General features: G+C 38.5%; 2 protein-coding genes across 3 annotated transcripts in view; one reads left to right on the top strand and one right to left on the bottom strand.

The window, feature by feature from the left end:
* Positions 1–16,040, top strand: part of LOC134742996 (uncharacterized) — a 27,923-nt gene extending 11,883 nt beyond the window's left edge. For both annotated transcript variants that reach the window (XM_063676256.1, XM_063676254.1), the window contains 10 exons: positions 1,208–1,347; positions 7,506–7,631; positions 8,247–8,338; positions 8,445–8,538; positions 9,900–10,056; positions 10,731–10,902; positions 11,338–11,551; positions 11,770–11,862; positions 11,965–12,112; positions 12,194–16,040. In XM_063676256.1, the coding sequence (XP_063532326.1) occupies positions 1,208–1,347; positions 7,506–7,631; positions 8,247–8,338; positions 8,445–8,538; positions 9,900–10,056; positions 10,731–10,902; positions 11,338–11,551; positions 11,770–11,862; positions 11,965–12,112; positions 12,194–15,228 (4,271 nt within the window). In that variant the 3' untranslated portion in view covers positions 15,229–16,040. The remainder of the gene's footprint in view (positions 1–1,207; positions 1,348–7,505; positions 7,632–8,246; positions 8,339–8,444; positions 8,539–9,899; positions 10,057–10,730; positions 10,903–11,337; positions 11,552–11,769; positions 11,863–11,964; positions 12,113–12,193) is intronic.
* Positions 15,970–25,909, bottom strand: LOC134742997 (glycine dehydrogenase (decarboxylating), mitochondrial). The gene is made up of 18 exons (XM_063676257.1): positions 25,658–25,909; positions 25,087–25,165; positions 23,572–23,707; positions 23,254–23,418; positions 22,690–22,918; positions 21,722–21,945; positions 21,278–21,453; positions 20,869–21,098; positions 20,234–20,413; positions 19,948–20,132; positions 19,314–19,515; positions 18,812–18,961; positions 18,363–18,475; positions 18,091–18,238; positions 17,325–17,532; positions 16,900–17,072; positions 16,579–16,659; positions 15,970–16,202 (listed from the first exon to the last, which is right to left on the bottom strand). The coding sequence occupies exons 1-18, from the start codon at positions 25,862–25,864 to the stop codon at positions 16,092–16,094; spliced, it is 2,997 nt and encodes a 998-aa protein (XP_063532327.1). The 5' UTR covers positions 25,865–25,909; the 3' UTR covers positions 15,970–16,091.

Genomic DNA, 25,909 nt, shown 5'->3' with positions numbered 1-25,909 from the left:
CGCGGCAATGAAACCCATGAGGCTACTCTACCCTCTCTACCAGTATGTGTAGGATGGTGTAGGATAGAGGCTGTTCCCCAAGCAACGAACTTGCCGACTTTAAGGTCAGGTACCTAGATAATGTAAGTCTTAGTAATTGGATTATGCCATAAAAGGGCAAACGTTATAAATAGTTGAAAGTCCGGCGAACAAGCTAATTATAATAACTCTGAGCCTGTCATCTGTTTTATTTTATGTACAGTTTAGTAAAATAAACTTCAAGATGTTACCACCCAATCGTCTAAGCCGAAACGAACGGATATTACATAGAGCTTTTGCTGGCCGGCTTTAATCAAACACCGCATTGTGACGCCACACTAAGTAACCAACACTTCTTGATTGTCCTCTTACTGTCAGTAAACTATAGCACAGCTGTATATACAGCCTCTGCGTATGTATATATATGGGTAATTTGATCATCCGTGTCTCCTAAGGACATACCCGATTTTAAAAACTTTATAGCTTAATTTTCTGATTAATTGTACCCTTATCAGCATAAAGGGGTACCTAATCCTTTTATTCTAACCTACTGGAATCGATACTTATCTGCACACAAGCTGTTTTTACAAGTTTTTATTTAGATTCACCTGTTACGTTTTCTGTATGTTTGTAATCAAATCTAGCAAGCTAAATAATATCCACTATTCGCAGAGCTGAAACTTCACATACTTATGTAAGTTATGTAACAAAGCAATATTATGGTACCATCGAGCTGATCGGATGATGGAAACCGGATGTGGTCATAGGATTTTTGCAATAAAACAAAACAACGCAATCGCAATGTGTTTGGGTTTGTTAGAATTGTCTCAATGAGTATTAGTTAACTGTTGAAAGAAAAGTGTACATGTTATAATAATGTCAGCGATAAAAGATTGTATGTGAAATGATTTTTTTGCCAAACACTTATCAACAGTAGCGTTACCTAACATTTATTTCAAAACTGCACTGGCATCATAATCATAATCATTTTTATTTGCACATATCATCATTCCGATATCGGTTTGATGTCAGTGCACTTCGAATTGGCCTTCATGTTTAGAGCCAGCAGTCAACGTTTAGTCAGCCGTATTCAAGCAATAGGAGTACCTACATACTTAGGTACCTACAGTAATTTCAAATTTTCATCTAATAATGCGTGTTGTAGAGTTGACATTTGCATTTATTGCAGCGGGCGAGACTGGCGCCCGGTTCGGCTTGACGCCGTCCGGCAGCGAAGGCCCGGGCGAGGGCGGCTACGCGGAATGGCTGCACGCTATGCGGCTCGTCGCGCGGCTGCCCGCCGGCGTGCCGACGCATTTCCGCAAGAAGGTAACATCAAACATCAAAGTACATTTTATTATTTTTTATAGGCAAACTTCCACAAATTGGTCTAATTACGATATTATATGTACATATATAAATTATAGAATACATAGATATACTATACTTATAACCTCATGTACATAAAAACATCCATAACTCAGAAACTATCCATGATGTGTATTGCACAAATAAATGTTCTTACCGGGATTCTAACCCGAGACATTCAGCTTTGAAGGCAGTCATTACCGACTAGAATAGGAGGCCGTAAAAGTAGGTTTGTGGGGTTAATGCATGTTCAGACGAATGTAGAATAGAAGTAAAAAAACTTAGCATTGGCTATTAAGCCCTGATGTGAAGTGGTCAGATAGGCGTTGTATATGATTTGTAATACATATAGTAAACACGTGCCACCAATAATGAAACGTAAACCACAAGTCCTGTAAAATAAGTATTTAACAACAGCTTTTAAACACTGGCAATATTTTACTATTTACTATACTCTACTTTACTCTATTATAACAAGTCATAGAGCCGCTTAAATTTGGCGTTCATTAATTTTTGTTTGTTTTAAAATAAATACCGCCATACTGGCCTTACTCCAGTCATGCATGCATGGATCAAAACTTACTTACTTCACTGGCTCAGTGACCCAAAAAGGATCTTGGCGTCCGACACAAGAGAGCGCCACTGTGCCCTATTCTATGGATCAAAAACGTAGTCTTAATTTTAACGTATTTATATAGCTTAAAATTTACTTACAATCATAATATTAAAAAATACATTAAAATTAACTATAAACTAAATTAAAACTAAACAAAACGACCACTTATAATATTAGGTATATGACGAAAGTTTGCACTCTTTATATTTACTTAGGACACTTATGTAGGCAACTCAGGTGAGAAGTTTGATCGCTCCTGTCCACTTATAATTTATTTTTCATAAAGATGAAACAGATTTTTATACAAACGTGGTGTTATTGAACTAGGTATTGAAATATCACTTTATACCGGCAATACTTATATTGGCAGTAAATTAGGTATGTTACTTTATTGGACTAAGGGTCTTTAAGAACTACCTACTCCCAAATTAAGGTCAGTGCTCAGTGCAATACCTCGAATGAATAGCCAATTCAGAAGTCCTAAGGTTAAACGATGCGTACTGAATGTGTTAACACATGGGTTAAAACTGTGATATATTGCCGTTTCCATTTAAGGAGCTATACACGGAAACAAGGACTGAATTTTGTGATACGACTCTTGTCCTTTACTTGCTAGTAAATGACACTCGTATCTCTTATCTACATTTCTACATTATATTTTAACTAACATAAAAATGATTTGACACTACACTACGGTGTCGCTCAACAATCCCTCGTTGGTGGTCACCATTTTATAGTGCATTATTTTTAATTTTAAGGATTAGAATTATGGTAAAGTGATGACTAAAAGAGCCAGAGAGAGAGAGAGTAATATATTTCAGCTTAGTGGATTTGTGTGTAGACTTCATGGACCATAGGACCGCCAAAGTTAATAATTTCCATTAATAGAATCGAGAAAAAAAATCCCACATGCCTAATTATTATCGTCATAAATATACCTATTAATAACATATTTATAAATAATATTTTGTTAAATTATTTGATAAACACATTACAAATTTATAGGTAGGTGTCAATTTAAATTTTAATATACATTACGCTTTGTCAATTATGTACAGTCAGCTGCAGAGAAAGGGTACCCCCTCTGCATAAAAGTTTGTATACAAAGGTGCTAAGCGAATAGTGCTGACTGTACATAACCCGTGGAGCGCCCTACTGTCGCACGTGTGTCAGTAGTTAGTATAAGGCCAGGATTACACTTGTAAGTTTTACTTACGTAAGTAGGGACACAGCTATACTACAGAATGAGATATGAATATCGTTATCTCATTCTAGCAAATAGCTTTGTCCCTACTTACGTAAGTAAAACTTACAAGTGTAATCCTGGCCTTAGAGTTCTATACTACTGTGAAACTGGGGCGCTCCAGGAGATGAATAAACATGATTACGTCATCAAAATTCGCATTAAGTATTTACAGATCACAAACTTTGCGCATCAGTGCTGACGCGCTGAGCATTTTGATCTTGAGCATTTCTACCTTGAATGGGGTACGAATGCCAATGCTTTGTACTTAAAACAAATTACCCTAGGGTGGGAAATGCAATGTTAGATTAGGAGAGATGAAATATATATATATATGTATATATATTTTTTTAAACTTTATTGCACAGTAAGAATATACAGTGACAAAAGGCGGACTTAATGCTACACGGCATTCTCTACCAGTCAACCTTTAGGCCAAACAGAGAAACATAGTTGGTGCGGGGTATGTAAAGAACACTAAAGCTAAATGCTTTAATAGACACAAATATAAATGTAATATGTAGATAAAATAAATATATAGGTACAACAATAAATATATAAATATCAATAAATATAAATAAATATGTATATATATATATATATACCTGCTACTAACTTTACTATGCAGACACTTAATCGTGAGACTTTTCAAAAAGATACTTGCGCAGCTTGCGCTTGAACGTCAACTTAGTCTCGGCTTGTCGTATGCTGAGAGGCAAATCATTCCAGAGACGGGTGGCTTGCACGGTGAATGAATTGGTCGTAGCACCAGAGCGGTGGTGCGGGATAGCTAAAATAAGTTTACGAGCGGTGCGAAGTTCGCATCCTGGTCGAGCAGTTACAAATTTAAATTTAGATCGCAAGTATTCTGGCGCCACTGGGTCAAAAAGAATGGAGAACAGGGTGCATAACATTTTGAGACTTCTGCGCTCACGAATGCGAAGCCAGTTGAGTTGTCGGCGAAAAAACTCAAAAGATAAATTCCGAAAAAAGTGCTTATTGCATTTAATTCTCGCCGGGCGCTAGGCCGGTGATCTACAGAAGCTAACATAAATAGGAGGCAGTGTAAATCAGTATGCTCTTTGGGAACACGAACTAATGCCTGGGCCACAATACCGGGAAACGCCGTTGATTATCGCGATAATGGACGTTTTTCATACGACCACACTGGGATTATCGCGACAATCAACGGCGTTTCCCGTTAGTGTGGCCCAGGCATAAGAAAGTGAACACTACGAGTAGTGAACAATTTTCTGACTCTTACGACGGTGACAAATAAATGACCAATAGCCAAATTCACCACATAAGAGAACACTGAACTCGCGTAATTCCATTTACATTGCTTTGTTGCGAAAATATATTCATAAATTTCATAATATATTAACAAAATTAAAGTAACAGAACCATTGACCAAAACACGAAAAGGTCAATAAGTGGGTAGACATCCAATCAATCATTCTCCCGATGTCGACGTTCGACATTTACCACATCCGAGATTGGTACGTACTCATATACAGGATGTGTTTGTAACGTTTAGGCATATACTTTGTGCTATGTATATTTATTTCGACATAATAAACGTACTACCGTACGGTAAATGTCGAACTCGGCTAATTCTACGCCTTTGACACCATACTTCATGCATCAATATGGGAAGCCCTAACGGTTCAAAATGTAGAGACCAAATACATAAAGATTCTGAAATACCTCTATGACAATAAAACTAGCAAAGTGAAACTAGAGTCTACAGGCCCATCTATAACAATTAAAAGAGGAGTGAGACATGGGGCACCTATATATCTCACCCAAAATATTCATAGCCGTGCTGAAAATGGAAAATTAAACAGGAAAAGAGCTGGCTTGAACATCAACGGAAAACGTATCAGCCACCTGAGGTTTGCTGACGACCTAGTCTTGCTATCAGAAAATAGTGTAAATGGAGTAATTATATGATAGACACTCTATAAAAATCAAGTAGGCCTAGAAATGAATTTCAGTAAAACAAAAATGATGACCACCACCACCACCACTTACCACTTTACGTGAACGTACCACTAGAATATGTCGAGTCATATATATATATATACTTAGGCAAACTAATCTCTTTCGAAAAAGAAAGCAACGAGATGGAAATTGACAGAAGAGTAAAAGGAACATGGAAAAAGTATTGGAGCCTAAAGGAAATTTTCAAAAGCCAAGTCATGGTTGCTTACCAGACGTGGAAATTCACGAGTCAAATAATAGTTAGGTATTTATTTTACAAGGAGGCAAAGTTGTTGTAATTTCTTATGTCCTTGTAAATTTTGATTAATATTAAATTATCTTTGAAATGAAATGACATGAAAATATTCAATTTATTTAAATGTATTAATGAGTAATTAAAATAATTAATGCCTATTAAGAAATTTATCAAAAATAGGGTATATATATTTCTATATTTTTATAGAAATGTACTGTGACTTTTTACGAAGCATATCTTTTTATGTGAATATTAATTTTATGTGATTGTATATTTTATATTTGCGAGAAATAAAAGGCATTTTTATTTAATTTTTATTTTAACTCGCCTAAGTAATTCTACGTTAGATCTCGAAGTGTTTTAGGGAACACCCATTTTCTTCGCGATTTCAAGATTTGTGTGTTGTAGTAATTTGGTTATGTATTTTTCCCCTCACTAGCTCGGAAAGCCGTCTTTTATCCTTTAAAACAAGCGGGGAAAAACGCATTTTATCCACTAGTGGGGGAAGTAATTTGACCTTGTATGGAGCGTGTTTAAGTAGCTTGACAGATAACAAAACGTAAAACGCTCATAATAATGGTTCGTTCGATATTAATTATCATTAAATAAATGGTTTGAGAATCTAATAAAAATACCTGATTTAGCTTTATTTAATGATTTTAAGTCATAAACCTGAAAATTCCATAATAAACGTTTGTTATTTAATAATTATGTTAAATATAATTCTGAACGCACAAGTTAAGTCGATGCAATTTCCAAACGCATCATTGACATTTCATACGTCAGAAATGTCAACATTGTCAACAAAAATTTTACTTAAAAACTTCTCACGTAAAAGTACAGAATTTCCTAGTTTTTTGTTATAATATCGTAAAAAAATGAGTGATTCCAGTTGATGAAGATGATCTAACGCCTGTGGATGTTGCACTTTCCTCGCTATAGTGAGGGGAAAAGTTTTGTGTTACACACGGGTGCAAATGTATTTTACTTCTCGTGTGTTAAAACACTCGCTACGCTCAGGATTCTATTTTAGAACCACTCGCTTCGCTCGTGGTTCAACTATAGAATTCTTTCGCTTGCTCGTGTTTCAATTCCACACTCGCGGGTAAAATACAACTTTGCACCCTTGTATAACAAATAACTATTGTATCAACATAATTTAACTCGCAGCCTGACTCAGCTCTAGAAGAAAAAAACATCTTATTTTTGAATCGATGAAATAAATATAAGGGTCTTCATCAAATCTAAAAATACATAAGTATTACACAAAGCTTTTGGTTGTGCCTACTCTATATTTAAAACCAATATGATGAAGTTGGTACGCTGTTTGTGAAACAAATTCGTGCGTCACAAAACTTGAGGAAGGTTGTTTATTTATTAATACGTGGATTAACGTAAGGTTTCCCGAAGTACTCGCTTTGTATAAATAATAAATATGTTTTGCCTAAAGATTATTTTGGTCCGGGATCAAAGAACATACCTAAGTAATACCTACTGAATTATAGGTAGTAGTACAATACATAAATACAATACTTGCCTGTCGATTGAGACAATTTAATAATGCCTAAACATTAGTTAATGAGTATAAATACGAATCTATACAAAATCGAGGGTGCACTGATCACTGACTCGGGCAAACTGTTCCACACTCACTACGCGGTTAACTAGGAAGTGTCGTCTGGGGTTGCTATTACTCTGCGTCCGTATCAGTTTCAGAGAGTGTCCTCTCAGTCTGTCATTTATGTTACGAGTAAAAATATTGCTTAACCAAGGTACGTTGTAGTGTCCTGTGAGTATTTTATATGTTTCTATCAAGTCACCGCGTTGCCTTCGCTGCTCCAAGGTTGTCATATGATATGCTACTATTTATCATTGAGTTACGCGCTGCGCGGGTTTTCATAATTCATAATTTATTTATTTATGTTTTATTTCTAGGTTGTCATTAAATAGCCAATTACAAAGGAAATTCATCTAATTTGGTTTCTAATATTTGTAGTCTAATGAAGTTGTGTTTTCTACAGCTATGGATAACCCTGGCAGACCGGCACCTGACCGCGCGAGGCATAGACTGGCCAGTGGCGGAGCGCGCGTGCTTCCGCGGCACAGCGCAGCCCGATGACACGGAGCTCGGGGCGCAGATCATCAAGGTATATCTGAGTTATGTGCTGAATTGCCTTGCCTTGAAATGCGTTATGCTGACCGATACCTGACCGCTGGTCCATAGAGTGAGCGTGCGTGCTTCCGCGGTACCGCTTAGCTGTAGATACGTTCTTTGGCCGTCTTGAAAGTGCGGGGCGGGAAAGTATATGTCGTATACTTTCGCTGCACAGATATGACACAAGCAACACACGACACGGAGCTCGAGTCTCAGGTTAACAAGCTAAGTATTTGCTGATCCACTCTCCGCGATCGACATCAGATTATAGAATAAGAAGTTCGTTTCCTATAAATGTAGATACACATATATACATATATACGTCTCTTTATCTTCGAATTCGGCCGTTAGATTTTTTCGCTCCTCGACAAATTTCGCCAATACTCAGTTAAAAGGCTACATAAACTCTTTGGCACTACGTCACATCACATTAAGTTCAGTACGCCGCAGTAAATAGAGCGATAAAAACTCTCCTAAAACCGTTTATTTGTCGAGGAATGACAATTTGTCCGGAAATTGCACTAGAACGTTTACGGTTTATCAATATATTTAAATACGGCCAAGGTTGCAAGGGCGGTAATAAAATAAACTACAATTTGCTTTATAGGATTTGCACCGGACGGGTTGCTCGCTTTTCTGCGGAACGGAAGGCCGGGAGAATCAAGCTATGCTACGCCGAGTTCTGTTGGCCTACGCAAGGTAACTAGATTTTATCGTTGTTGTTGTTCGCATTTTTATTTTTTATACCTGTCGCAAACTAGTATTGTTATACATTTAACGTTATTTTGGTAATTATCTTTTACAGATGGAACAAAGACGTCGGCTACTGCCAAGGTTTCAATATGTTAGCAGCTATCATTTTAGAAGTTATGGACAAATCGGAGTCCGAGTCGTTGAAGGTTGGTCACCTACTTTTGGCTGCAAGAAAGCTGTTATACCTAATTGTAACCCATAACTCTGTGTAGCTTAGGGACTTCAATCAGCAATTTTCGTCACATGGCAAAATGCCAAACCCAAGCGATTCTTGTAGGTAGTTCTAAATTAATTCCTAGGATTGATTTTTCTCTGCTACCTGACGTAATGTTTAATGGTTTTCACATTCCCTTCTCACATCAAGTTAAAACCTAGGGATCATAATAGACCGTACATTATCTTGGATACCTTAGATTAGCAAGGTGAGCAGGAAGATCTTTGCTTCAATGGGTCACTAAGCCGAATATAACTTCTTGCTATCCGCCACCAAAAGTGCGCTCTCACAATCACTTCTTCTGCCTATATTAGACTATGCTGACATCAGTTACTTATTTGGATCTTACTGAAGACCAGCTCAACAAACTTGAGCGCTTGCAAAATCTTTGTATCAGATTTATATTTGGACTACGCAAATTTGACCACATTTCCAACTTCCGTTGCCAGCTCAAGTGGCTATACGTCTTCGTCGTAATTCTCATATTCTCGCTCTTCTTTATAGCGTTCTTTTCAACCCCTCTACTCCCACATATCTTAAAGAGCGTTTTACTTATCTCTCCTCCGTCAGGCTTTCATGGAAATATCTACTTGTTTCCCCTCCATCCTCTACGAAATTTTACAATGACTTTCACTTTTCAAGCTGTTCGGCTGTGAGCTGTGTAACAGCCTGCCGTTAGATATTAGGTGTGCAAAAACTCTTCAAAGCTTTTAAAACCCTACTTGAAAGTCATTACTTATCTCTTCCTGTGCCGCGGTGTATATATCGTGTGTGTATGTATGTATGTATGTATGCATGTATGTATGTATATATGTATGTATATATTTATTTATTTAAATTTTAAATGTACTGTATGTATACTGCCTGCTTAATTTATGTGTAATTTTCCTATTCCTCTAATTAATTTGTGCACTACCTGTTTATAAAAACTTTCTGTTCTTTATACCTTTAAGTTGTCTGGAAGAGATCGCTTACAGCGATAAGACCGCCTGGTGCTACCTTTATTTACACTGTAAATCTGTTTTTAAATTGTGTTCTCTTTTTGTTGCAATAAAGAATATTTATTATTATTATTATAACTCTCATCTAAGGCTGATTGGACTCTAAATTTTTATTGGAAACTATACCTACTTATTTACCTTTAGATTCGCTTACTCTGCTCCATTTTTCACAACAGCCATTTCAAAATTTATAGTGCAAGAGCACTCTTAACAATTCAATAAGTTTTAAAATGGAAATTACGGCTGTTCTTCTAGATGCTCTTAATTAACTGTATGTAACATATCTTTAAAGGTAATGATATACTTAGTGGAAGCAGTTCTTCCCGAGGGCTATTTCGCAGACGACCTCCGAGGCCTGTCGGCCGACATGGCAGCCTTCCGAGACTTGCTGAGATTGCGTTTGCCTCGGCTCGCTAACCACATGGATCACTTGCAAAGGATATCTGACGGTATGCATGGTATTGATACTAATTACCTAAGACAATAGGTATAGTAATTTTCAGTGGCAATTAATAATGGGGTTGGCAACTGTCAAAGGTTTTTATAGGTTACCTGTCTCTAGTTTTGTTCTATAAGATTTGGCTTTAAGGGTCTAGGTCACTAGCACCCAGGCCATAAGATTCCAATAAAAAACAAGAATTTGACACAATTCGTAGCATTGAGAGGTAAAACCTATGCTGGCACCATCTGTACTACATACTTTGACCGACCAATTTTATTTCCTTGAATTACTTACCAAATGTCTGAACGACTGGTTTATCCTTGCATGCTCTAGTCAGAATCATCTTTTTGTTTGATGCATATCATGCATATGCCTTATTAGGCAACCAATTCGCCCAATAATCGATTATACATAAGTCATCGTGATCTTACGTGTTTCTGTTTGGTTAGATTTATTAATCTCGATCATGATGACTTATAATCGATTATTAGGCGAATTGGTTGTCGCTAAATATAGTACCTGATAAATAAATTTAGCTACTTAATCAATAATTTAAATCCTCTATGTATCAAATCTAACGTTGGACAAATACAAGATAAAAAATGTTTAAACTCAACAGTTGCTTTGAAATAATTAATGACTGGACTGAATGTTTTTATATTACTTCCAAATTTTTTCCAGGTGGAGGCGTAGAACCCCCATTGCCTGATGTCTTCACAATGCAATGGTTTCTTACACTGTATGCCACGTGGCTACCTCGAGAATCCCTTTTAAGAATATGGGACCTGATTTTATTGGATGGGAACGAAATCCTGCTGCTAACTGCCCTGGCTATTTGGGATATGCTTCAAGAGTAAGTCACCTATGAATCACCATTAGGAATCATGTTTTTTTTACTTTGATCTCTGCCTATTTAAGGGAAAGCTCCGAGCTTCTGGGCGTCTTTTCATTGTTACACTATACTCGTATTACTCGTGCCTCTCGCGTTGAATGATGAAAAACGATCAGAAGTTAGGAGCTTTCCCCTAAATTATGTTTACTGTAACTTGAAAAACGTAGAGATACCACAAGATAAATACACACATATTAATTATTCAAATTTAGGACAACTTTTGGGATTAAGTATCAAGCGGACCCCAGGCCCCCGTGAGCCATGGCAAAAAGCCGGGTTAACGCTAAGAAGATGAACACGATATTTCAAATGTAAATATTTCGAATGTAAATATTTCGGCCCTGTCACCGACTGAAACAGCCGCGAGCTCATGATAACCCAACTTTTCTCCAACAGCCGCATCCTGTCAGCCCGTTCCGCGGACGAGTTCTACAGCTGCATGGGTGGCGGCGCCGGCGCCGTGTGGGAGGCTGGCGAGGCTCTGGTGGCAAGGGTGGTAGCTTTCGGCTCCGTTCCCGAGCTCCCGAGGCTACGCAGTCTGCACAGATACAGGGTTACACCGCCCGCCCCGCCGGCTGCCCCGGTGTGTCAACCGCCTCTACATTTTGCGGTAATTATCCTTCCTTAATGACTCCACATATACACAAATATGATTACCACACAGTGACCGGTTGCATTCTAAAGGATCCTATTGTCCACTTGGCTTCTCTGATTCCCTTATCACAAAATATGAAGAAGCCACTAGCTAACTAGTTTTTGCAGAATCGAACGCCTACGACTTTCTTGCACTGTAAAATTTATAATATACGTATGTACTTATTTATGCAGATGCAGTCGATGACGAAGAGAGGGCTGCGCCTGTTTTATTCAGAAGACGAGGGCGACTCAAGCGATGACGGGAATAGAATGGCGTTAGCAACGGTACTTAATACTTGTTTTCATTATTGACGATATCCGTAATATTCCGTAGGTAAGAAATTCATCTGAATTTGAATAGTGACTTTATTTGTAAATGGTTTGTAGGTTATTCCAAGACGAGACGATCGTTTGGGTGCTGGCGATAGACTGTCGTTGGATATCGGTGCTCTGAAAAGGCAGTACGCGAGGTTGAGAGAGCGGCAGCGACAAGCGCATGTCATCCTAGCAGCAGCTTGCGCCAGACATGCCGCGGGTATTCGATCATACAAAACATCTAAAACTTATATTGTATTTTGCTTGAAATGCGGTTATATTATTTATTATTTATTTGCAGTTGGAGTGCCGACTTCCCCAACGTCGCTTACAGTCAATAATCTTCTATTGGGAAAAAGTGCAATTGTAAGCTCGCGGGGCAGGAGACTCGGGCCGCCGCCCGGCGCCGTGCCCCCCTCGCGACAAGCGCTCGCCTCGAGGGAAAAGACATCCCCACGAGCCCGCTCTAACGACACCATTAGTTGGAACGAAGAAAAAAGTCGTAAATCACTTAGCCGGCGCAATTCTGTCAAATGGAAAGATATTAAGAAAGATAAGACTGTAGAAAAAGGTAGAAAGGCATCTATTGATTTCGATGAGGCTGGTGATGGAATCATAGTTTCGGAAAGCGAAGCAGATGAAATGATTGCTTCATTGAGATCGCGCAGCTCTAGTGAAAGTTCGTCATATTCGTCACATTCAGCATCCAGTACTGACACTAGCCTGTGCGATGACAATGAACGTGGTAGTGACTCGGAACCGGAAATACAAGACGACAATAAAGTAAAAGTCAAATCTAGTTCAAAAGAACCAAAACATTCATCATCATTACTTTCAAAAGATACGGTTTTATCTCACTCTTTAAAAGAATCAAAGCTATCTCCTAGTTGTTTTTCGAAAGATTCATACGTTCGTTCTCCTAGTATTAAGGAAACACAAATTTCTCCTTGTACTCTTAAAAAAGACACATCGTTTCATCTTTCAACTATGATTACGGAATCAAACCCTTCGCCGTGTAAATTTACTAAAGACACAGAATACCTTCACTCACCTATTTCAAAAGAATCTAGTATTTCCCCTATTAGCACTGGAACAGAGAAAAAAAATATCCTCCCATCCGTAATAAAAGAGTCCAAAACTACTCCATCAAAAGAACAAAATCAAATAATTCCATCAGAAATGACTGTAAATGATTACCTACATTCTGCAGCAGGTGAACCATTAAGAAATTACATCGATGGTTTCGACAGCAAGCGAAGTGACAATTTATTATTAGGTTACACTGAAGTTGACAATTATAAAAGATTAAGTCCTTATAAAAGTAAATCTCCATATTCAGACCACGGTTCTGAGAAAGGGGAAGTTCTAATGAGACTAAAATCTGAAGAATACACCATAAGCACTGAATCAATTAGATCATCAAAGCCACCCAAGAATCTGACGGACCTCAGTCCTATCAATTTGTCTCCATGTAATTTTGAAACAGGCTTTAAGTCTCCCTATACATACGATTATCAAAGTAATTTTAAGAGACCTTCTACTTCTGAATTAGATATAAGTGCTAGGCCACCAGATATTATTGATAGTCTTATAATGTATCCAAATTTTGTGCCTGATATAGATTTATCTGATAAAAATGTTTCTGACATCGATAGCCCGCCGAGAAGCCCCGGTGCTGAGAGTATCGTAGTGAGCGAAGATGAGCCACCCATACCACTAAGAATTGATAAATACTTTGAGCACAGTCCTGAGTTTTTTGGGGCCCGTTTTACAGATCCTAATAATTCTGAAATACCTAATCGGAGGGCTGCTAAGAGGTTATCACGGGTACCAAAGAAACCTGACTCCTTGACACTACAGAGTAACCATAATGATAAAATTCTGCAGAGTGAAGTAGAAAGAGCGTCATCGCTGCCGCAAAGTCATAGTTTTTCAAAGAAAACCAGTATCAGCCCGGATATTAATAATCAGCACAAAATGAACACTAGTGAAATTTCATATGAAGAACATAGTAAAATACAAAATATAAAACAAGACAGCTTAGAAAAAACTCCTGATGCTAAAACATTCTCCCCCAAGGACTATGTTCTCAGATCTGGTCGCAAAAACAGCGAAAGAGCTCTGCAAATCATTCAAGAAAATTCGAAAATACTAAGCAGAATTCTAACGAAACAAAATATGTCTGATATTATAACTAAAACACATGAAACAAAAAGTTCGGAAAATCTGGTCGATGCTATCAAACCCGCTGGCTCTGACATTGGTACCGTAGAACCAAATTTTACTGATTGCTCCTTTCTAAAGGAGTCTACGTCGGATTCTTTGATTGTTCATAGGAAAAAAAACGTTGACAGTGAAGCGAACGAAAAAAATGATTTCGTGAGGATTAGACCAATTTCCATAGATGATCCATTTTCATTAGAAATACGTGAGGGTATGGCACGTAATCCAGAATTTAGCACAATGAAATGTATGAAATCGCCTAGCAGTGAATGTCTAGGCAATAAAACTGATCATTACGGTTGGGAGAACAAAGGCTTCCTGGCGAAATGCGATTTTAAAAAGCTTTTAAATAAGCCAGAAAAATATGAATTCGATTACACAAATACCCTGAAGACTCCAGACCCAACAGCACGCCTTGTCGTATCAAGCAATGAACCTAAACGTTCTTCGATTTCCGAATGGGCTCAAAATTCCGGCCCTGGAGAGTCAAAAGCCTCTGTAACTTTACCGTCATCATCAGAAATAAAAGATACATCAACGTACGAACGTAGATTTATATCTGATGACTATAACTATCCGCTTTCTACTAAATACAACGACTTTGTTTTATCTAAAGCCAGCGATATTTGTAGCAAGACAGTAGACCAAGGTCCGAAAATTTGCGATAGTTTAATAAAGACTGACAACAGCCAAGTAAGTGAGTTCGCTAACGTAGTAACTTCCTCTATTAGCTTCACCTATGAACCTTCAGCTGATGATGATTCCCCTTGTGGTGCAAAAAGTAATTCGAGTGATACATTGTGTCAAATTACTTCATTGGATCAAGTATCTACTCCTATTTCACCAAAAATCTTTCCAAATAGGGAAACTCCTACAAATGCCAAAGACTACTTGGAGAAGAGTGATAAATTCAAATTGGAATCGGATGACACTTGCAGTGCTATAACGTCTCTGATCGAAACTGACACTTTGTCTTCGTTGTCCTACCCAAGGAGCCCATCTACTGGTTCTTATCACCCGTTCCCCACTCGCCCAGTAATGCGGATGCCCAAAGAGCTCGGAGTTCGACTGGGCATGTATCCTAAAGATACTGTTAATTCACCCCCAAAATAGTTATAAACAAAATAGCGTTAAATAATTAATAGTTACTATTATTAAAGAGAAATATAGTATGTCGTTCCATTGCATTTTATTGACTTGTACTGATATTTGAGAATGATTTTGTGTTTTGAATGGTTTTCTGTTTTAGATTATGTACAATTTATATGTTTGTAATGCATTGATTAGGTAAATTTAAATTTTAAACTATTTTTGATTTAATGTTTGATTTGATAATTAATAGAGAATACATAGTTTTACGAATAATTTATTAAAGTTGGATTAAAATAATCCAGACGTTTTCGGATGACATCGCGTGATGTTTTGGATCGAGCTCCTCAGATTTATGCACGTAGTTAGTACCTAGCTCCTCTGAACTTTTAAGGTCAGGAACTGATTATTTGCCGTTATAAATAAGAGCACATAACTACACACACATTGACACATTACTATTGATAATATAAGAATGGCTTCGCTTGTATTTACGTATAAGCGTCAGGAATCTGTTGTATATGAACATAGGTTGTAGCAGTAAGCCGTTCACCTATTTGAGCTAGAAACAAAACAAACTCGTTGCCTTGACTCTATTTTAACGTAACGTATAGTAAAATAATAATCCTTTGCAATATGAAATATTTGTATAATAATAAGATAGATAGATTACTTGTTCAGTCAATGGAATTTTATGGTAAGTAATTAAAATTGTTTATACAGCTATACATAGAGTGAGGTCCTGTCATTGCAGAATAAGAGAAGTTTTGTTGTTAGAGGGAAATATTTATTCTACTTACAGCAATATTGACAAAATATACATATTATTATGCGACCGATTGTCTTTGTTTTAATCTTAAAGCTTCATTATAATAATAAATATATGATCAGAAGTCGTCAAGGACCGGAGGGCACGTACAGACGAGGTGTTTGTCGCCGTACATATCGTCGATGCGACCCACTGTTGGCCAGATCTTCGTCTCACCTTTCACGAACGGCTGCACAAGTAATAAATCCATTAGTATTTATTATTTAATTGCATAATTTATAAAAACTTAACTTAGGTACCGCTAATGCAAAGCGCTGCGCGTACCTCAGACCCCTCCGACATGGTCATCTTACGATTTATTGAAGGTGTGTTTAGTTGGTACATTAGTGATATTAGAATTCAAATGTTCATCCAGTCGGTGACAAAACAGATTGAGACTAGCACTACTAGCAGTTTATTTGGCTGCAATTGTCAATTGCTGTTTCAAATTTCTTCTGTACAATCAATAAAGGCAAAACCAGGACAATTTAAAATTTTAATGGAATTCAAGGTACTTTATAATATTCCGGTTTGTATATGATAATACTCGTATCAGATGTACTCACGGCAGGGAATGCAGCTTGAGCTCTGCTGTAAGGCCTATTCCAGTCTTCTGATATCACAGCTTCTTGAGTATGAGGCGCCATCTACAAATGTTAATTACAAAGACTCAGAACACTCAAATATATGGCAACATGTTTAATGCAGTTTAGTAGAAAGGGAGGAACTGTAAATATCTAGATGTTCAACTGCTTTCTACAAAAGGTTTATTATCGTTTGAAACTCAATAATACATATTTGGGAAAACTTGTTATTGTACTAACTTCTAAAGGTAAGACGAGGCATTTCCTGCCTGTTTACTGAAAAATATCAAGCATAAAACAAACCTTCAGCGGATTTAACCGTTTATCCATGACTCCATCCTCTATGTCTTTGATTTCTTTTCTAATTTGGATGAGCGCCTCACAGAACCGGTCGAGTTCCTGCAGATCCTCGGATTCCGTAGGCTCTATCATTAGAGTTCCAGGTACCGGCCAAGACATGGTTGGGGCGTGGAATCCTAAAAAAGGAGAGATTGTTCAAATAAACCTGTGAAGTGATTTTTAAAGGACATATTCCATTTTTAGCAAGTTATGAATGAAAAGCCTGGATAGGTTGAGGTTACATTGAAACTTCTTTTATTTTACTTAAAAAGTGAAACAAAGGAAAATCAACTCTACCTATATTCCAAATTGTTTGTTATACATTTCAATGACAAACAGTATGGTGGGCAGAACAAGGGGATAACATACCTAATTTTAGATAGACTTACCAAAATCCATCAATCTCTTCGCGATATCACCGGGCTCGATGTTAGCAGTTTTCTTAAGATCTCTCACGTCGATGATGAACTCGTGCGCCACCAGCCCCCTCTCACCCTTATACAGGGTTTTGTAATGACCCTCGAGCCTCCGAGACATGTAGTTCGCGTTCAGGATGGCCACTTGAGTCGCGCGCTTTAGGCCTTTAGGGCCCATCATCTGGAACAGCATGGATTTAGAATTAACACATACCTACGAGTTGAATGCAAGTTTTCGAGCTTTCTGGTCAGAAAGGTGCAGGTCTCCTTTTCCAGTCACAATATACTGGATGTTATAATCCGCTGGTCTCTGTCCACGGTTTCATTACCTACTTGCGTTGCCAGATACAAGGTGTAACAAAAATCGTGGGGACCCGTTAAAGGGCATATTCGGTATCGTGTTCTATTTAAGAAAAAGCACAAGAAACATTATTTCGACGCGAAACATTTTTAGCCTTTGTATAGAGGGTTGGCCAACTTAATAAACGACCTTGCCCATAGAAAAAAAAAAGGTTTCCTACTTTTTCTTAATCAGAACACAAAACCGAGTATGCTCTTAAACGGATCCCCACTATTTTTGTTACAGCTTACATGACAGCAATAGATATATCAAACGGGATATCCTCGATGCGATACCGTGGAGATTGCGAAGGATGCCTATGTGGAGCGCTTCTTGCGTAAATACAACGGATTCTTGTTGGCGGCAACTTATATTTTATTCCATAATATACCTACTTACCTTGATATAAGCCCAGGAAATCGGCAAGATGGCCGAAGAACCATAGGGAGCCGCGCTCACTGATCCAAAACTGTGCGCCGCGTCACCCAAGTCCGCCAGAGGGTCTACAACTGGATGTGAAGGCAGGAAAGGCGCTAGGTGAGCTTTTCTGCAAATGTTTTTAGATTGAAACACAAACGGTCCGCAAATCGTTGTGAGAAACCGACTAATGACGTTCTATTCCAGACAAATTTCAGCCATTGAATTTTTTTTTATGTTGAGCAGGTACTTACACTCCAATGGGCCCCATGCCTGGCCCGCCACCGCCGTGGGGGATACAGAAGGTCTTGTGTAGGTTAAGATGCGATACATCACTGCCGTAATCTCCTGGACGACATAGACCAACCTGCCGTAAACATTTAAATTATTTAAACGAATATAATTATTATTGATTATTAGGAAGATCGAAACGTGTGATTGAAACCAGATCGTAAACATCCGTTATTTAGCAAGTATTCTTGAAATAGGTACAAGCAGTCACTACATTCCTGATAGTGCAATCATAGATAACAGTTTCACTATTTCGTGTTGACACCTACCTTACCATACATTTTTTAATTACTTATGATACATTGATTGAAGTTGTTAAGCAACAGTAAAATTTTTGGGATAAATTCTTCTTGGACTTGGACCGCTAATTAGTTTCTCAACTTATTTTTAATAATAGTACCTAGTATCTAACCTGTGCATTCATATTGGCGCCGTCCAAGTACACTTGGCCACCATGCTTGTGCACCAGCGCGCACACGTCTGCGGCTTGCTCCTCGAACACGCCGAAAGTGCTAGGGTACGTCAGCATGAGGCATGATAGCTTCTTACTGTGCTCTTCAACCTGCCAATAGTTACACAAAGAATTAGGATCCGCAACTAGAAATATTTGTAAGAGCAAGGATAAGTTAAAAAGAGTCACCGAACCTTTCAAACAAGATTAGTCAACCAGGTGGAGGAGAATTTATAAATCGGCCTTCGTATCTTGAAGAAGGCAAGAGGCCGCCTCTTTGTCCGATTTACGTCAGACTATGTACTTGTAGTTATATCGGGGCTGAACAACATTCTTATGTAAGCGTACATTACATAAGCATAGCCAGAATCAAATTTCAGTTCTTAGATACTCTTGTCTTCAAATTTATATATAACCAGTTAATGACAACAAAAGAAGTCCGCCATAGAGTCCATGTCCATACCTTATCTTTGAGATGCTCCATGTCGATATCTCCAGAGGGTTTGACTCTTATAGCACACACCAGCATACCGGCCATATGGGCAGATGCTGGGTTCGTGCCGTGCGCGCTCACGGGGATGAGGCAAATATTGCGGCCCGTGTCGCCGCGGAACTCATGGTAGCGCTTTATTGTACGTAGCCCCGCATATTCGCCTTGGGCGCCGCTGTAACACAGTCATTTTGTCATAAATAATCGTCATCATCATCACTGCTACAAGCCTGCCGTGGGGTAAACATAATGTAGCAGAGCGGAAAATGCTTCAATAGGGGCGTCTAACCCGGAAGGTTGTGAGAATAGGAGGAACCTGTATATATAATAATATGCCACGGGTGCCAAATTTCATTATTGGTTGTATAAAGGTTTTGGTGACTTCTGCTCACAGATTGAATATATTTATTTATTTATAGATTTATTATATTTATTTTTGTGCTTCTACTTGGTACTATTTGTTTAACGTCCTTGGCTATCGTCACAAATGCAGTAGGTATTCAAGAGATGTCTTCTGAGACAAAAGCGGAAGGGAACCAAATGTTTAGCCTAAAAATATTCAATAAACTATGACAAGAATTTACGTATAAATTTTAACGTTTTGTACCTGTTCGGCTGGAAAGAAACACGGTCGTAACCGGTAATCGCACACAAGTCATTGGCCAGTTCCTCAAACAAGGTGTGATAGCCCTGGCACTGATCTAGTGGCGCGAACGGATGGATGTCTGTAAAGTGCTTGAACGAGCAAGGCATCATTTCCGTAGTTGAATTGAGTTTCATAGTGCAGGAACCCTAAAAAAAGTTTCAACCTTCGTATTATCAACATATGTAGGAAAAGACAGATTCTGTGTGTAATGTTAGTTACTATGGAAAATACACATCAAAAAACTTACCAAAGGTATCATAGAGTGCACCAAAGATATGTCCTTATTCTCTAATCGTTTCATGTACCGTACCAGCTTGGTTTCGGAGTGGTGCATGTTGAAGACCGGATGCGTGAGGTACGGAGACGTCCTTCTGAATGGACCCTTAAGCACGCTGCGAGATTTCACTGCTTCTTCGTTTTTCTTTACCTACAAAGAATTACTTACATTCTCGTAGTTTATCAAATTCCACTTTCATGCCATACACATATTATTCATATTGTAGCTATTCATTGCGTAAATTGGTTTATACGGCCTGGCATAGTTTTTAGTTACACATGCACTTTTATTTAGCTTAATACCGCAAGTATTTGTATTAAATGTAACTTATAGTTGAACCACTTCCCGGTGTCTGATTAAACTTTGAATAGAAATTGGCATATTTCCGATGACAGCAGATTTAATGATACAGTCGGAAGGTAGCCAAAGACTAATAACTAATAAGCCTAAACACATTGAGTTTAGGCTTATTAGAATGATCTCGTAAAGTACTTGATAGACATTCAAAGGAGAGAAAGTACAGTCGGCAATAAAAGTGTGTATCAAAAAATATTTTTAACGGTAACTTGTTTTTCATATGCTATGAAGCATCTTACGTATCTTACCTCATCAACGCTTTGACAGTCAAATATCCACAGCAGGTCATCTACATCCTGCATAGTAGTGGTCTCATCTAGTGCTACGCCTACTGCGCCGTCATCGAAGTACCGAAGATTGATCTTCTTTTGTTGGGCTCTCTCTTTGATGGCACTCGCGTCATGGTTAGCGTGAGGTACGACATGTAAGGTGTCGAAGTATACTTCGTTAGATTGCTTGTGACCACGTTGTCTGATACCTGCAATACACAATGTAGCATTAATATCATTGTCAATCCATCATCTTTACAAATCGTTGTTACACTGATCAAGTTTCTCCTAATAAGGAATACAGTTTTAGCAAAGATTTCGAAAAATTATGACCGATCTTAGAATCAATAAGACTACATATACTGTGGTAGCATTACATAATACACACCATGATCAAGTACTAGAGTAGCATTATGGACTCGAATGGCAATATCCCTCAAGCCCTGAGGGCCGTGGTAGACGGCGTACATCGCGGACATGTTCGCCAAGAGGGCTTGAGCTGTGCAGATGTTTGACGTCGCCTTGTCTCGTCGGATGTGCTGTTCTCTGGTCTGAAGGGCTAACCTAGATAGATGGAATTTTTTGGATTAATTTCTGTAACATTAATTAGATAGCCATAGGATGATGATGAGAACTACAGAAAGGAGCTCTACTGAAAAATATAAAGGTAAGGCAAGCTAAGATAAAGGCAAGCTAACAAATAGCTAGTAAAACGTTTACGTTCACGTTGATTGGAGTAAATGAAAACAGCGAATCAGGCATGAGACACTTCAGATGTTGCAAATCAAGACCTGACTGTAGCATATAGCATAATTGTTCTCTTAAATGTTACCTGTAGGCATCTCTTCCAGCAGCGTCTCTCGTCACGCCCACCATACGGCCAGGCATGAGCCGCACCAACGGATGTTCGGCCGCGAAGAACCCTGCATGGGGACCCCCATAACCAAGTGGGACCCCCAATCGTTGGGAAGTGCCCACAGCAAGGGCTGCGCCGCATTCCGCTGGAGGCCTGAGTAGAGCCATGGCTAAGAGATCCGTTGCCACTACGACTAGTGTCTAAAGAAACAAAAAGGTAAACATTTAGATTTTAACGTAGCTTGCCGGTAAGGAGAACACTTCTAATTTTCTCTGTTAGGTATAAATACCATAAACACAACTATAAAATCACGACCTTTGCTACACGACCAAAAAATTTAGTCGAAAGAACTGCCGATGCAGTTACGATTACGGAATTAGAATAGAATAGAATGAGATTTTATTCGTAAGCACAAACAAACATTACATAATACAAAAGAAAACATAAAATAAGATTAAAGTGCCACGAAATGGCCTCATCTCAGCATGTTGCTGGTGACTTCCAGCGCTGATCTTCCGATGAGACCATCAGGTGAGAAGAATCACGGAAGGTAACAGACAAGAAGAAAAGATACATAAAATAACATACAATGAACAAATAGTTAAATACAACAAGCAAGAAGATACAACATAACGCTTAAATTAAAAATTATTTATATAAAGTAAGCCGACGTACTTGTAACAACAGTCAGTCCCTGTATCGGTCCGATCCAACCATCGGAATTAGTGATGTCATTTGACAATATAATGTCAACATGACAATAAGTAATACTTTTGGTAACTTGTGAATACTAGACAGTTTTTGGGTTTGATGTTCTCTTTCAGGCCGCTTTATCTACTCTCCCGTGACCATCTTACTTCGTAATACAGTTCAATTTTGATTGGCAAAGAAATAACCTGAATTATCTGAATAGTTTGCAGATTCGTAAATAATAAGCTACTTACTCCATGTTCCTGTGCAGCAGCAGCCAATCCAGAGTAATCATAAACCAAGCCCCTGGTATCAGGACATTGCAGGAGGACAGCAGAGATGTCTCTCTGCGCGAAATCCGCCTGTCGCACGTCGGGTACTACCATCACCTCCAACCCCAGAGCGTCTAAGCGCGTTTGTACAACGGCTAATGTTTGAGGGTGGAGGCGCTCTGATACTACGAATTTTTTCCTTTTGTTATGTCTGGAAATTGCAAGGGAAAATTAATCAAGAGTTGCTTCAGTTAGTTAGGTATGGGTTTTAAGCATAATACCTGCTGATATCAACGGCAAAGAGAACGGGGAGAACGTTGGTCCAAAATCAAAGTCAGGAAGATTACTAGGGCGTAATTCTAAAAGTTAAATTAAAAGACTTCTAAAGTTAACTTTTTTACCATTTAAGACGAATTTGATATATGATAGAAGTTTACAAAAATTATGGGTATAGTATGTGTGTCATCGCTCTATCTATACCTACGAATCATTAAAAGTACTACGATTTTTTACAGTTACGGAACAATTATGTAGGTAAAGAATAACCTATGGCAAAGTGATAGAGCCTCAGCAGCAGCTGTGCCTTCGTCCAGCAGCGAAGCATTGGCGACATCCAGACCAGTGAGATCGCTCACCATCGTCTGGTAATTGAGGAGGCTTTCCAGTCTTCCTTGAGCTACTTCGGGTTGGTAGGGAGTGTACTGCGTCGTCCTGAAAATTCAAATTCAATAATAGATTGTTAACCAAGGGATGAAAGTAGTAGTAATACCAAACGGTGCCGCAGACTGCAGTCGCTATTACATACGAATGTATACGCATATAACTGGTTTTTTTTTTCTTGGGTTTATTCAAAAAGTTTCTTACCATCCAGGATTTTCGAACATATTCCTCATGATGGTATGAGGCACAGCACAGTTGTGATATCCCATACCGATGTATGAACGCCATATTTGATTATTTTCAGCTATCTTGCGTACTCTTTCGATGAGATCGTATTCGCCTGAAATCATTTGTTGATATAAGGAGTTAGGAGTGTTAGGAGTTAGCTTGATGGTAGTAGAAAATGAAATCGTAGGGCAATTTACGACGCTTTTAGAGTTGTTGCAAAATAACAGTAGTAGTAATAAACCACTTTATTGCACAAGAAAAAAAGATAAAACTGGAAAAACACATCATTTTTATCCTTTTAAGAGATCTCTTCTACACCTATCGATTTGTGGATAGTTACATTTACTTAAGTATTTGTGTTGATTAACCTCTTGTTTGTGTATGATAAGAATCATTACCAAATTTATAGTAAAATTTTTGCATTTTTTTTGAACCTGCAGAACACCTTGCAGGACTGGGCACAAGCGCTAGAGAATAATGGCCTTCGCATTAGCAGAAACAAAACAGAGTATCTGCATTGTAAATTTCAAGACGGACCATCTTCTGATATAGCCATATCAATTGACGGACAGCTATTACCGAAAGTACATCAATTTAAGTATCTGGGATCGATGCTAAGCGCTGATGCCAACGTCGATGCGGACGCTACCCATAGGACAAATGCAGCCTGGCTAAAATGGAGAACCCTTACGGGTGTGTTATGTGATGCCAAAATGCCGATTCAGCTGAAGGGTAAAGTCTACAAAACGGCAGTAAGACCAGCCATGATGTATGGTACCGAGTGCTGGGCCGTCAAAAAGCAGCACGAACAAAAGATGCACACGACTGAAATGAAAATGCTACGGTGGGCAGCCGGAGTAACAAGATGACAGAGTGCGGAATGAATATATCCGAGGCTCTTTTAAAGTTGCTCCCATCGTGGATAAGATGGTGGAAAGTCGTATGCGATGGTACAGCCATGTAATTCGACGGGACGAGAACAACGCTGTAAAGAAGGCCCTAGCTATCCCGGATAAAAGAAGAGGTAGAGGACGACCGTGCGCCACGTGGTGGACAACCGTTGCTAATGATCTAGAACGAGCTCAACTAGACAAGCAGACAACCCAAGACCGACTGTCTTGGCGCCGTAAAACAAGGAGGGCCGACCCCAGATAAAGGGATAAGGCACGGCAGAAGAAGAAGATTTTTGCATTTTTTTTCGACAACATTTTTTTTTTCTCTACACGAGGTTAGAACCCACGATTTTTGACCATAACACACATATCAAAGCTTAATTTACTTTTTTTCAATCGTAGAAACATCAATTATCAAATCATCATACAAACCTAGTTAAACTTGTTTCTTTTGGAATGAGATCTCTAAAGATATATCTACATTCTACACGGTTACCACGAGTTGGCATTTAACATTTACGTTAGCGACTGCTACTGAACTCGATCGTATTTCCTCTCTATCGCACCATGTGTCAACTCATGGACTATACCTACTTACTCATAGGCTCAGAGATGTCCATAAGTCCTTGCAACTGGATTTGCTTAGGTACCGCATCATTAGTCAACTGTTCCAAGCTCTGGTGAGGAAAAATACAAACCAAGTAAGTACAGATAGATAAATGCGAGTATAAAATACTCTTTATTGCACACCTCAGTATAAGATACAGCTTCAGGAAAAACAATTTTTTAATGATGAGGCAGGCATCAGGTTTAAGCGGTACGGGTATAAGTGATGACTTTGGTTTAATTTTGTACTAAATGTTGGTCATTTTCAGTCATCGTGTCAGTTGGTTCAGTCATCATGGCCGGGGATGAAATTAGGCTACTTAATATTTGGAATTTTTGGAAATAATATTATATTTATTCATAATTTCATATTATGTCCTTTAGGCGGGAGGGGGGAGGAAAGGCCCCGAAAGCAAAGCTCCAGGCACAGAGTGCCATTACCACTCATGATGGGAGTGTTCATGATCCTAAAGCCCGCCTGGATTAAACCAATTAGTTAATTGCCTAAATAAGTAAATAACGATAAACATCGAATAGGAAGTAGGGAACTAATATTATCAAACCTTGTATCCCAAAAGATCCAGCATGGTCACAATATCTTGGTCCCTCGGCCCAATGTGTCTGCTCGGAAAATCTACCGTTTCAGGGAACAGAATATCCGCCTTCGCATCTTGGGTAGTCAGACAACGAGCCCCTCTCCCTGGATTAGAAGATTTTATACCATTTATTTTGCTCCCAGTTAACACGCCGCGTTTAAGTAATCTGTACATTTTTTAATAATTTAATAAATTTTAAACTTTTAACATGTTGTGTGA

Source organism: Cydia strobilella, chromosome 7 (assembly GCF_947568885.1).
Source record: "Cydia strobilella chromosome 7, ilCydStro3.1, whole genome shotgun sequence".
Lineage (NCBI taxonomy): Eukaryota > Metazoa > Arthropoda > Insecta > Lepidoptera > Tortricidae > Cydia > Cydia strobilella.
The sequence above is the reverse complement of the archived record's forward strand: the minus strand, read 5'-3'. Positions and strand labels throughout refer to the sequence as shown.